The sequence below is a fragment of the Paralichthys olivaceus genome, chromosome 4 (genome assembly GCF_024713975.1).
Source record: "Paralichthys olivaceus isolate ysfri-2021 chromosome 4, ASM2471397v2, whole genome shotgun sequence".
In the NCBI taxonomy this organism is placed as follows: Eukaryota; Metazoa; Chordata; class Actinopteri; order Pleuronectiformes; family Paralichthyidae; genus Paralichthys; species Paralichthys olivaceus.
In genome coordinates, this window is record NC_091096.1 from 17,629,706 (window position 1) to 17,643,481 (window position 13,776).

The following is a 13,776-nucleotide window of genomic DNA, read 5'->3' on the forward strand; positions in this document are numbered from 1 at the left end:
TTACTGCTTATTCACTGTCTCCACCACAGACATGACTGCTGAACTAAAATGAGGGAGGGGACACCAGACATCCTGGGCTGGGTAATAATCAGGGCTGTGTACAGCCGTGTGCACTGGTGGAGGTCCTGAGCAAAGACCTGAGGCCAACATGCTCGTTATCCACTGTCACTGCTGGTCCCTGCCTTGTAATTATGTCTGAGTGATGGTTCATTATTGTGTCCACATTCTGTAATAAAACGGTAGAATCTATGAGTAATCGAGGGGCATAGTTTTATATCAAAACGGTAGAATCTATGAGTAATCGAGGGGCATAGTTTTATATCAAAACGGTAGAATCTATGAGTAATCGAGGGGCATAGTTTTATATCAAAATTCATGCCATTAACTTTATTTTTCTATTTATGGGCCCATCCCAATGCAGCTGTTTTACTGAGGGTCGCCGACTATAACTAGAATGCCACACAGTAGAGCACATACCTCCACCAAGGCCCCAAAGTCCCCAATTAAATTGAGCTGCATCACAATGCACACACTCATAGATATCAGTCCACCTTAATGTGCCTAATTTATTTTATCAAGATTCATGAATTATCCCCCAGAGGAAATGAAAATGTCCAAAGAATATGCCTTATAGACCCTGCTCTCTCTGTATTTTCAAGCACAGCATTTGATATACAAAAGCTGCATCTTGTTAAAGTTTACAAGGGTTGATTTATTTATTTATTTTTTTTTTTTACATTATTTGTTAAAATCCTATTAAAATCCATCAATTAAGTCATCTGTAAAGAAAAGAAGTGTCTGTGGCCCTCAGGGGACTGTAATAAAGAAGACCAATAATTTCATTTGATCTAAATGAAATGATTGGTTGCATACCTATCTGTCACTAACTGACCTGCCTGCCTGCTGCCTGTACTTTCACTGCACATGACCAGAGCGTTCAGGCTGCGGACATGCGCCACTGAAACAGAGGACGATAGTCAGAAGAAAGACATGGAAAAGTCGGCCTCTAGCAGTTGCCAGTGCACGTTCTTGTGTTTCAGGAGTGAGCTTTAACAAGCCGGCCGATGGGAGGGGGTGGGATGTACATGCCTTTTTTTTTTTTTTTTTAAGTTTAACTTTTCCAGGATTACCAACTCTAGCTTTAAGGCATCTTACCATTTTCCAAAAAGATGTAAACTTCTTCGTAGAACATACAGTAAGCTTTAAAAGTCAAGCTCAATCTTCTCAATCCACTAAAATTCTTGGCAAAGGCTTACATAGTGCAGCATTCAATAAAGTGACAGATCTCCATGATGCCAGTGTTGATACCCCCTCTTCTCTATTCGCTCACGATGGCCACACACCATCAGACTGCTCCAGATATAAACCATATGTATAAGATTAGAGGCCAAATGAACAGCAGAGGGATGACTGTGAGCACTGAAGTATGTCTGTGCACTGTTGCCACCGTTAGCTATAAACAGATCTACATTTAATTTTTTTACTTTATGCCTGTGGGACATTAATTTTCAGTTTCCAGTCTTGAAGCCAGTATTAGTGCCAAAGGAAATATCCTGTAACACCAAAGAGTTTACACACAGGGTCACAAATTAAAGGAAAAACCAATGGTGATGGGCCACAACAGCTTTACTCTACCTTGGTATTTATCCTTAAAGCTATATTGAAGGGATGAACACAATACTTCCAAGAGATATTCCCTGATGTGGAGTTTTGATGGAGAGAGAGTGTGGAGCCAAAAGCTCCCATTACTTTTTTAACTTAATATTCAAAATATTAAAGGAGACAGATGGTGCTTTTCAGTTTCTTTCATCTGGTGTTATGGTTTTTTGTGTATGTAAAAGTTCTGCAAAGTTAAATGTCCAACAAGGAACTTTTCATTTTTGTTGATTTTGGCACCTCTGTGAACAGGAGCAGTCGTGTTTCCATCGTCACTTGTAAAAACCTTGGTCGAGACAGCTTGTGTGTTTGTTTTTGAAGTAATGAAAAAAAGACTCACATCAAAAAAACGCTGCGTCACTGCATCATTATGTCACCTTTAAGTGATCCCAAATGCCCTTTGGATGGAGGTATTGTCATCCTATTATTCTGTACAAGTGCATACTTTCAGACACAGAAAAACTAAATCCACCTCATGTGATCATAGTGTAGGTGGTCTGGGGGGAGGCACTCACTTACACTGCCACCAAAAGTCAGACAATGAAGAATGAATATGAGTCTGAGCATTTATTTATCCATGAAGGGTGCTACATGCAACACATTTTTCATCCCCATTACATTCACCACAAGGCTCTGACTTGAGCAGCATATCAAGCTCATCAGACATCTGGAGTATATTATGGTTGGACTAAAAATTGCTGGACTTCATGAAACTTTTAATTTATGGTCGTCTGGATTCCTCTTTTGATAGCATCCAGAGAAAAAGACAATAGCTTTATATAAGAGACATTTGCAAACTGAAATCATGACCTGGAAGTAAAGTGCCACTTTTATCAGCTCAGTCAAAGTCCCTCCATAAAAGGTGGTTAATGTGTCCTACAGGATCAACTACAGTAATTAGACAGAAACCATTTTCTACATCTCAATCGATTTCACACAGAGATATAACTCTACTGTTTAACATAATGTTATGACTTATAATGCAATACAACACAACGGAGTACAGATTAATGCTCATGTTTCAGCAGGAATTTCCCTTAATGGCTAAAACATAAATCTATAATGTCAGCAACATATGAAGTTATAGTGTCTCAGGGAAGCAGAGTAATTCTTCAGTGTTAACTGCAGATGATATTTTACCAGCTTAATAATTATGATTTATGACCAACAAACGTTCCACTAAAAAGGAAGGTGTTGTCTTTCGTGTAAAACTGGGGGGAAGATATGTTGACATGTCTGTTTTTGTTGGCGTGAACACACTGAGGGGCAGTTATTCGGGTCGTTCCCTTCACAACAACTTTTGGAATGTTGACATACTGCTCAACCGCCTTCGTAAACAGCACCATGGAGTAAAAAGGCCCATCTCTCCCTGCCAACATTCCCCCATAAAACTCGCAGGGCCAAATGTCCCCGGGAGTACGCCCGGGGGCCGGGAAAGCATGGGGAATCAAAAGTGGCCCAGTTTGCTTTTCCACTTCAGGGGAAAGAAAAACAGGTGGGCTGATCAATCGTAGGAGATGAGGAGAGGCATGCTGCCTGCGCCTTGGCCACAATGGACCCCAAGCTTAACGGCTAAAAGTCCATGTGAAAAGGCCTATCTCGGTCCAGTCACAGAGCTCGCTGAGCAGGAGAAGAAAAAAACATCCCTCCACTGTGGACACATCCAGCATCGCTCCCCTGGTGCTGGCTTGGCTTAGAACAGCTCTGGCTGGCCAAACCAAACATCAGCCCCACTCATGTCAAACCTGAAATAGTACATCATTCCTAGCCATCATCGTCAAGGAAAAGATATGTCCATTTAGCACTAGAGGAGAAGCTGTTGCAGGTGAGGTGCACTCAATTCTACAGGTTTTCAGACTTTCTCAGTCCTTAACCAACACTACATGTAATAAAAAGTTTTACATTTAAAATTCATAAACCAAGTTCTATTCCTGCAAGTCAAATGCCCAAATATGTTCCAAAGCAATGACCACAGATTTGCACTCCAGTCCACCACAGGCTTTCGAATAGAGCAGGACAAAGCCATCAGCTGGCGAGCAAGCTTGCGGCTGGGAGGAGGGTGGTGGACAGAAACGTATGGGATGGAGGATGTATGGAAGGATACTTACCATGTCATCTCTGGATAAAGAGACATGTCATACAGCCAAGGTCACTCTACCCACTTTTAGCTTAGCGGGGTCTGTACAGGCCCAAAACTGGCCATGTTATTTGACAGGGAATATTTAGAAATCTGCCTTCACTACCCAACACAGGATCAAGCAGAACCACTGAGGCAACCCCAAATACCTCAAAGTGCAGCTACTGCAAACGCAGACATGGAGCCTGCTCCTAATGGCCGGGTGACGGGTCATGTCTCATGAAAAGCAGTTTGGTTTTGGCCCCGCTCATCGCAGAGATCCTGTTGCGGTCACTTCTTAATGATATAAGCAGATGCTCTGAATCATGACGGTGCCCAGTCAGTTCACACACAATCTCAGGCTTTCAAGAAGCTTGATGGTGAGCTAGCAGATATTAAATACCATGAAAATACAACTTCACATCATGGCAGGACAGAACAAAACTAAACACTGCATATAAATGGCATGAATGCCACTTAAGAAACATAGATAGAAAGAGCTTTACTCAAGTATTCCTACTAAATCCCTACAGCTGCTGGAATCAGACGGGCTCTATAATGTGAAACAAAGGACATTACAGTGTTAAAGCATCTTCTAGTCTCTGGTGTAAAGACTTAAGTGCAGTTTGGGAATTTTAACAGGGTCCCTGATGTCCACTCGGACCCCCCCATCCCCTACCTATTCCAGCTACCATCACACAACGACAACCATTGTGACACGAGGGAAAACTAAGTACCAGCTGTCCACAGCCTCTGGAATCACAGCCACTATTGTACAAGGGCATTTTCTCAGGACATCCAACACCCAGGTAAACGGTGGATCATGTTGCGAATCCCACTCTCCTCACTCAGGGAGCCAAAACAGGGGAGGAAAAGCCTTTTAGGAGCTTTTTAGCGAGGCTGATCTCTTGATACAGCAGCACTCTGCACCTCTTAGCCAGGACAGAGGCCCTTGTCAAAGAGGCTCCCTATGTCAGCGATCACTGGGCTGTTGTGTTTCTGCCAGCCCGAGCAGCATAATACACAGTGTGCCTATGGCAGGCCTCACCACAGCAAGTTCCCCACTGAGCGCTGTGAAAGAACTCCGCTCTAATCACAGGACTGGGGCGGCAGGATTCGTCACCACTTTAAAACCAGAGAAGACTTCCATTTGAGGAAGGGGTCAGCCAAGAAGAGAGTAAGAAGCAATCCAACTCAGCTTTAAACCAGAAAAAGTACATTTGGGTGCATTAAGCAGTGATTAGACATCTTATATTGCTGTCACCTTAGATTCCATAGATTGATATTAATTCAAGAATACAGAATGAACAGATGAAAATGCGGGTAAAAAAACAAGTTGATGTTGGAGTGAAAGGAGATAGAAGGAATGTAACTTCCCCCAGAGGATACAAGATGATGGGAATTCTAACATAAGAAAAATGAGAGGAAGGATGAATTTAAAAATGGTGAGGAGAATGGGAGGATATGCAGCTCCATAAATACCACAAACATGCAAGGCTGTCCTGGATAGACAGCCCTGACAGGAGCAAGTTCATTCCTTTGGGCTCACTGATGGAGCTCTCAGCCACAATAGCTGCTAATGTGTTTTTTGGTCGGCCAATACGGAAGTTTGCTCCACAATGGTTTGCTGGCCACAACCTCATTGTAACTCCGCAGTGGGTTTTTGAATGGGGTTTTGGATTGATGAAAACATCATCTATTTCACAGATACTCGCAGTGCCTTTTGCGTGCAAATGTTGTATGTATAAGTTGAATTAGGCATTTTCAAGTATCAGGGCCACTTAAAGTGAGATTTTGAGAAAAGAGTTATGATGTTGCGAGATCATAATTAAGGATATTTGTCACAAAACACTAAATGGCTCATCAGCACCACATTATCATTAATATCAGGACTTTGAAAAGATTGAGCATAAACTGGGTCTATTCTGAAGAAAAAAACAGACTTGTTTGCCTCTTTTGTGGGAGCACCTGGGAGCAGATTTCAATGAGATTGGTGTAAGATATTGGATCCAGGAGAAGTGGAACTCCTGAGAGCACAGGTTCTATTTACTGCTTATGTCCTACATTTTCTTGTCCTATTTCCAACTTTATCATCAAAATATTCAGACTTCATCCTTACAACATTGCAACTTTATTCTCACAATACTGTGACTTTATTCTCCAAATATTACAACATTATTTTCCCAATGTCACGACTACATTCTACCCAAATTATTCTCAAATATTCGGTATTTTTTCTTCGGTATTGCCCCAATATTCTGTCATAAACATTCGAAGTTGAACCATGAATAATCAGGGGTATTCCTTTAGACTTTAAAAAAACTCCCTACAAAATTAATGTTCTCCATGACAAGATGATCTTTGTATGTAGAAATCGGAGGAGTTCCAAAATTAAAATAAAGAATTTTGTGGTTTATTTAAAACAGCTTTTCAGCCAAAAGGGATCCATGGCACAGGCGAGCCAATTCACGTCAAGGGTGAGGGCCTGACACTAAATAGCTCCATCATCTCCAATCCAGTCTGCTGTCTGTCTGTGGTGTCTGTCAGCCCAGGGAATATCACACATGTCTGCTGAATCCACCTAAACAGTGAGCCAGTCAGAGCATTGACTCACTTCTGCACATACATCCTGCACACCTTGAGGTAACTTGAAAGGAGACAACATGCTGTGTGATTCTGCAGTTGCACCAAATGAGTTATTACCAGGAACATCTCTACATTTTGCCCTGACAAGATTTCAAGGTGGTCCTGACTACATGATGAAAGTCAAACCTATTAATAAAAAGTCATGACAAAATCCTCAAAAGACACACGTGGACTCTGGTTACTTCATAGCTACACTGGCTCATCTTTCTCCCAGTGTGAAAGAATTCAGAACCCACTCACTGTGACGCAGGCCTCCACTCCAGAGACTTGACACTGACGTGAGTGACAGTGCATCTGAATCCCATTTATCACAAAAACAACACAAAGAATCCCAAAGAGAAAATTAACCTTCTCAGCGAGCAGCCTCTTAGAAGGAGCCCTTGAATGTTTTGAAGTTCAAACCTCAGCATATTTTCTAACTTTATATAATGTCCAGAGTTACAAAAATGGCTGGAATTCCTAGTGTCATGACAAAAGGTCTTGTATATTTTTATAACCCACTCTGTCATCTCACATGTTCTGTTTGCAGTGGGACCCAAACTTGAGACTAAGCATGGAGGCATAGCTCAAATACTTCATGATGAACTTTCCCACAAAAGTTTCTCTCTTTAACTCACTGAAGTCTTCCCAGACACCCGAGTCCCCCCTCTTGGTTTGGGCGCTGGAATGGTAAATAAGAGCAGCATAATTTAGCTGCAGTCTTATGATAACCCCAAGTCTTTATTTGACCACTCTGCTGAGATATTGAGATTCCACTCAGGCAGCTAAAGGTTAAGGCCATTGTTTTAAAGGATATTAATCTTTTTTTCCCCTGGGAGCACGCAGGCTGTGAAAGAAACAGCTCTAGCTTAATGTCTGATGTTTTCAAAGTCTGACCTTTTTGGTTTCTTCACTACCTGCTATAAAAATGTCAAACCCTCTCTGTATCCTGCCTCGCCACAAAACTTTTGTAGGGCATCTTCTGTGGCATCAGAGTAACAATTAAAGAGGAAAGGCTTGGAATTCAGACTTGTTATTCTTACAGACTCGGGCAGTACAGTCAAAATAAATACATCTCACAGAGAAAGAGCCACGGAGACGACGAAAACCTTAAACTGTACTGTCTGAGTCAACTGCAGCCTAAAACTGCAGCCACACGTGAATGACACATTGCATTGCACATTGTGAGAACATGTGCATTATATTTGACTAGTCTACTGTACAACTGCACAAAATATGTATGTATGTGCACCATGTACCCAGATAATCATCCTGAATTCTACAGATAAAATACAAAGTAGAAAACTATATCATCTGACTCTAATTCAATTCAGGAAATCAACAGTACAAACATTTCTTGTGACAAGATTGATTTCATTCTCACTAAGAAACAATTATCCACTTCTAATTAAATACATTATGGTAAGCAGAATGTACTTATATAGCACTTTTCCAATTACTTATATAATGCTTTTTATTGCTGAGTGGACAGTTATTGTATAAATAAATACTAGACAACCTTTGATTGAAAAATCTTAGCTAAATAAAAGATCAATAGTGACAAAGAAAGAAGGGTATGTGGCAGAAACTGACCTGTGACAGAGGTCTGGACAGCCTCTTGTCCTCTGGTGACCATGAGCGCAGCTGGACACTATAATGTAAGGACGACAGAAGACATGCACATGAATGGTTAATACATGTTGCTTATGTGCAACTGCCTCTACTGTGAAAAATGCTGCAAGCCATTCAGACAGATTGATTGATTGAGTGATGGATTTTCATATGATGTGAAATATGTAAAATTGATAGATATGATATAAAATAGCATACTATGATGACACAAGGCTTTATCCATAGGTGTTATGAATAAAGCCTTCATAAAAATTATCACTATTCATACTGTCACATTGTCATCCCACATAGGGAATAATGCAAGATGCCATTATAAACAGATCTTTTAAAATGTTAATACAATTCTTAGAATCATTGCTGCAGTGTTGTGTGATGACATATAGTTTATGTGTTTAAGATGAGATAAACATAAGATGAAGTGCAAGAATATTAACACTGAGAACAACATAGGGGCAGTGTTGGACAGAAAACCTCCATCCACACGTGGGAGCAGATTTGGGTTTGAACTGTGACCTAGTAAAAGTCATCCGGGAGACAACAAATGGCCGTGCACAGAGAAAGTGTGGTGAACGTTCCACATTCTGCCTTTTGTTAATAGGTGAATGCTAACGGTGGAATGTGATATCCTGTGCATATCCTTTGTTACTACAGTACAATCCCATGGCTCCACTTTCTGTCTGTTATTCTCATACCTATTGACTCTGGGCCTGTTGTGGAGTCAAGAGAGCACTTGTTGCTGCTTTTTGTCCAGATGCGAGCGTGTTTAAGCAGTGAATGGACCAGTTTTTCATCTGAAAGGTCGAGCTGTTGTAAGACCGTGCTCATGTGGAGAGAATCTTTTCATTCTAATATTACAGGAGAATTGTTCAAAGTGTAAGATACACGTTACCAGACTGCATTTGTGTACAATGCAGCAAGTAGAGTAGATTCATAAGCCTTCATTTTGTATTTCCTGGGAAGAGAATGGCATCTACTTCAGAGGCTTTTTTCTAAAATCAATCATATCGCACTGCGGCCAATCAGTAATATCTGCTTCTATCAGATATGCAATAAAATCCTATTGGATCTGCATGATGGAAAAATATCAATGCTTTTGACAAATGTGAAAAATCGCCATGAGGGTGACGGGAGCGACCTCTTGTTGGTTGGTGTCAGCCTCTCCATCTTCCTGTCGGGGCTGGCTGGAGGTTGTGGTGAATAGGGCCCAGGAGACAGTGATGCAGGACTGGAGATGGTGTATTCTCTGTAGTTCTGGTTCTCATCTCGACTCACTATTACTGCCTCCTACAAAGCATCATGGCGGAGGAATGTTAATGCTTCTTGAACATAAATTGATCTTAATATTGCAGGTTTGTCATACAAGAGCTGTAAGCCTTGAGTTAGAGGCATAATGGACACAAAAATGAATGTTTCATCAGGTTTTATCTCAAAACCACTTCAGTATCTGGTACCACTTCTATCCTGAGGACGGTAGAATAAACAGACGTGTGGCGCATGCAATAGTAGAAATTAAAGCCCAACCGATTTATCACTAGTCCAATAATATCAGTGGATAGTTCTTGCTAGTGAGGTCTATGTTTGCCAATATTACTTAATTTACAGAATAAATGCTGCAGAAAAGATTCACAATGATGTTTAAATTTTATGTAAAAATATACATTCATTGTTTCTTGTTCTATACATTTGGTTGTATTTGTGTTTATTTTTTATTGGTATTATTGCAAAATATCAAGCCTCAATTACGTTTCTTTATCTTAAGGTTTTGATAACAACCTCCTAGGGAATCATTTTCTTTTAATATAAATATATTGCTCAGAACTATTGCACTCCTTCATATCAGTATTGGCCACTAAAAATCCATATCAATTAGGTGCTAGTAGAAATTAAGCAGAATAAACTGTGTACCCAAAATACCACATTATCCAAAATAATTATGATCACTGTTCAGGAGTGAATGAGAATACAATTCTTTACATCAATGTTCTATACAATGACAGATAATCAATACAAACTGAAGACATATTAAAGCAACAGGAGCTGCAGCACTGACCTGGAAGCGTCCTGTGAGCTGTTCAGGCGTGCTGATGCCATTAGTCTGTCCAGGGCTGGAAGGTTCAGGTCTTGAGAGACAGAATACAAGAAAAATCAACTGACAACATATCTCATATCAGACTAAACAAATTTTATCCATATTGCATCTGGTATAAAGTCTGTTTTTATGCTTTGTGATTGAATCAAATCACGTAAGGCAGTTAGGAAGTTCATGTTGAATAAATAAGCAACGTGTTTGGACCTGGTCTAAATGACATTCGCACATGAGCTGTTGGACTCAGGTTTTGCAATATAATGGTTAAGACCTTTTAAGGAAAGTGCTGAGTGTAGAAGAAAATAATTGAGTCATAAATCTTAATTGAATTGATTAGAAAGACAGGCTAGTGAAATTAATAACAACTTTTTGACATCTCTTGGCTAATATTTTGGCGAGCACCCATCAGAATGTCCCCACGAATCTTAATGTTACTGCAGACAAGTACTGCAAGCTCACTCGCCCTTTTGAAATTATTCTCTGGCTGTTTCTCATCTTTCGAACTAGTCACTTTTGCTTCACTCACTTAAATCCAAAACACAAGCAATACCATCATTGAATTTGGAGGGGAAAATATGGGTAGTATATAGGCCAATGCAAACACACAGTGCCCCCCCCGGCTGTAGGGCCAGAGGCTGAATGGCTCTTGGCTGAGCCCAGGGTAATGAGGCACACAGGAAGGCCTGGATGCCTGTGGTAAATCACCCAGAAACACACCTCTCGTGGCTGGGCTGCACAGACTGTGTGCAGGAGGGAGATGGCTTGAAGACAGAAACTGATATAGCGGCTGTAAGACATTTCTTCCCGTAGGAGGGATATTAATGTGGCAGACATTAAAAGCTTGCTTTGAGACAGAGCTGCTCCGCTGAAAAATGTTCACCTTGTGCTTTAAAACTTTCTACCAAGTGCATCACAACACCAGAGGAAAGTGTGGTCTTCAGACAAGGACACATTAAAACACTGTGTTTTGATCAGTATCAGTTTACACCCAATGACCTGGTTACAGGTTTTCTTCAGATAAGAAATTCCAGTCAAAATGCTGACTGAGACGTTGCAGAGATTTGATACCACCATAAATCAGTTTGTGAAACCCATCGCTGATATTAGCTGTTCACAGCTGTTGTTGAGGATACCTGTACTTCTCACGCTCACCTGCCTCAGGCAGATTCCTCAAAAGTGTTCACTGTAAGACAGTCTGACTGTAAATATGAAATCACTTAGAGGGAAAAGATTATTATTATTGACATCTCTATATTTTGATTGTGGGCCTCCACTAGAGTAACTTTGTGTGATTTACAGTTCAAGACATGTACTCATTTTTCTCAAACTGCTTATTATACAGCCCCTCAGTTGAAACTGACTGAAAAAGGCAATATTAGCTCGAGCTCCTTATGAGGCCTCCTTAAAAGCCCACATTCATCTGATTGACAGAACATCCAGAGGCATGCAGCTGTCTAAGAGGGGTTCACACATTTTCAACAATTCATCCATATTGAGGTTCTAAGGATAGAAGAAGCTCATCAAGGCAAATCAAGGCACCTTCATGATTTCGGGCTAAAATTCAAAACTTTGTTTACCCAACTTTTAAACTTTTTTATACTTAGCCCTGCTGCTTCACCTATCAAGCATTACTCAAAGTAAACAGTCGGGTCCATGTTTGTCATTGTAGAAAAATCACTTTCTTTGTTCTGAATTACTGGTGATAAAACAACTGGCACATGCATACACACCATCACCTCAGTATCAAAGGGGAAACTATTGTACTGTAGCTGTATGTTGAACATATTCCTATGAGTTATTCTGATGGCCATAATCAGAGAGAGCAATAAGATCACAGAGTGACAGATGCTTTGGTCGACCTGACATCAACTGCACACTGCATGTAAAACCTTTCTCACAAAGTCTGTAACAAACATCTAATATGATGCACCAACAATAAACATGTGTCTCTGTATAAAGCAGCAGAAACATCAGAAACAGCCTGTTTCTATTCTGAGGATGGGCTGAAGGCTTCCTCTAGTGGGCGACATCATTTGTGTGATGACAGTCAGTACCCACATCACTGCTGGTTTGATGAGTGCCAACCAGATGTGAAGCTGGAAAAGGGAGTGATCCCTTTATGTTAAACTAAACATTAAAGGTCGTGCAACTCAATTACAGAGCTCTTGAGAGCTTTTCTGAACATAATTCAAACAGATAATATTCTGTTTTAGTAGCATTTACGCAGGAGGCTGTGAGCCGCACAACAGTGTTTGTGCTGAAAAGCACCGACAGTCAACAGAGTGGGATTAAAGACATGGGAGATACACAGTGGCATTGTGCAGGGCAGGCAAGGAGTAATGGTGTTGTTTCTGGCTTGGTGGTAGACATGAGGTCAGCAGGGAAAAATTCACTCACATAGACATGGGCGACCAGGGAGGAAGTGTGTGAGAGCGCACAAGCGTGAGAGGGCATGCGTGTATGTCTGTGTGTGTCTCTGTGCAAGAAGTTTAAGAAAGTGAGTGATGGGAGTGACAGTGACAAGAAATGAGAATTTAAGAAGGGTCTTTAATCAAAATGCCAGCCAACAGTCGCCCTGGCTAAAAGCAAAAGCTTTTCAGTAGCCAACTGCCTGTCATCCAAATAAGGTCTTGGCAAATGTCAAAAGAGGGTTTATTAAGAAGGGCCAGGGAAAGGAAACAGTGTGGCTCTGATACATGCTGGCATTTCCCCTGATTACAATCAGTTGTTCTGTTTGTACAGTGCTTCAATGATAAAGTTAAAAACAGTACAAAGGAAGATAAAGGCTGCGGAGACGGGTCTGGGCACATACACAGAAAATTAGGGAAATGTAAGATATTCATATGAAGGGGTTATGCTACAGAGGGTCGCCTGGTGGTGTATTGTATTATGTTTATAAATTCAATATTCTTTATACTTTCTGTATTTACAATTGAAAACTATCTTTCTAGCAGCAATATTTGTATGACAGTGTACCTCTCTACCACGAGCTGCAGCTGGGTCTTGGAGTTCTTGATCTTGTTCTGGGCCTCCACGTTCAGCATGTCAGACGTGTTCTCCCCATTGATCTCCAAGATAACGTCACCAGGCTGCAGGTCTGCGTGTTCTGCCTTGCTGCCCCCGTTGACCTGTTGAAGAGAAGAATGAGCTCCAGTTAGGTGCTCCTTGCCCTGGGGTCCTCCTCTGAAAATGACACAAGCATATACAGCTTTGTATCTTGTGGATGTGCGGACATTCTGTCAGTGGCATGAGAAAAGGTGTTGATGAGATACCTCCATCTGCAACTCATAACACTCATAGTAAATACCAACAGACGCCACAGCATTTCACACACACATGGAACAAAGCAGTGCCGGTCAACAGTGGACAGATTCATGACACCCTTGGGGAGAAGTCATTAGTGTGACACTACTTGATGGTTTGACTGGGTCTGACCTTTGCAACCATCCTCACTGCATGTCAAAGCCAATGTTATACAACCACATCAGAGTGAATTCCACACTAATGGGCCCAAACATAACGTCCAAGCCACCAGTCTCAGTTCGGGCTCTGTGTCTCAGGCTTATACACCCAAACACACAGGCTTACTGAAACAAAGAGAGAAAATGAGAGGTTTACGCTGCAACTGCTTTAAACTTTACAGAGAAAAACGATATTTGCA

At 41.1% G+C, this 13,776-nt stretch overlaps 1 protein-coding gene across 2 annotated transcripts in view; it reads right to left on the reverse strand.

The window, feature by feature from the left end:
* pdlim2 (PDZ and LIM domain 2 (mystique)) overlaps positions 1 to 13,776 on the reverse strand; it is a 36,492-nt gene that overhangs the window by 11,819 nt on the left and 10,897 nt on the right. For both annotated transcript variants that reach the window (XM_020093580.2, XM_069524011.1), the window contains exons 3-6: positions 13,092 to 13,243; positions 10,080 to 10,149; positions 9,165 to 9,313; positions 7,991 to 8,048 (exon numbers count right to left, since the gene is read on the reverse strand). In XM_020093580.2, the coding sequence (XP_019949139.1) occupies positions 7,991 to 8,048; positions 9,165 to 9,313; positions 10,080 to 10,149; positions 13,092 to 13,243 (429 nt within the window). The remainder of the gene's footprint in view (positions 1 to 7,990; positions 8,049 to 9,164; positions 9,314 to 10,079; positions 10,150 to 13,091; positions 13,244 to 13,776) is intronic.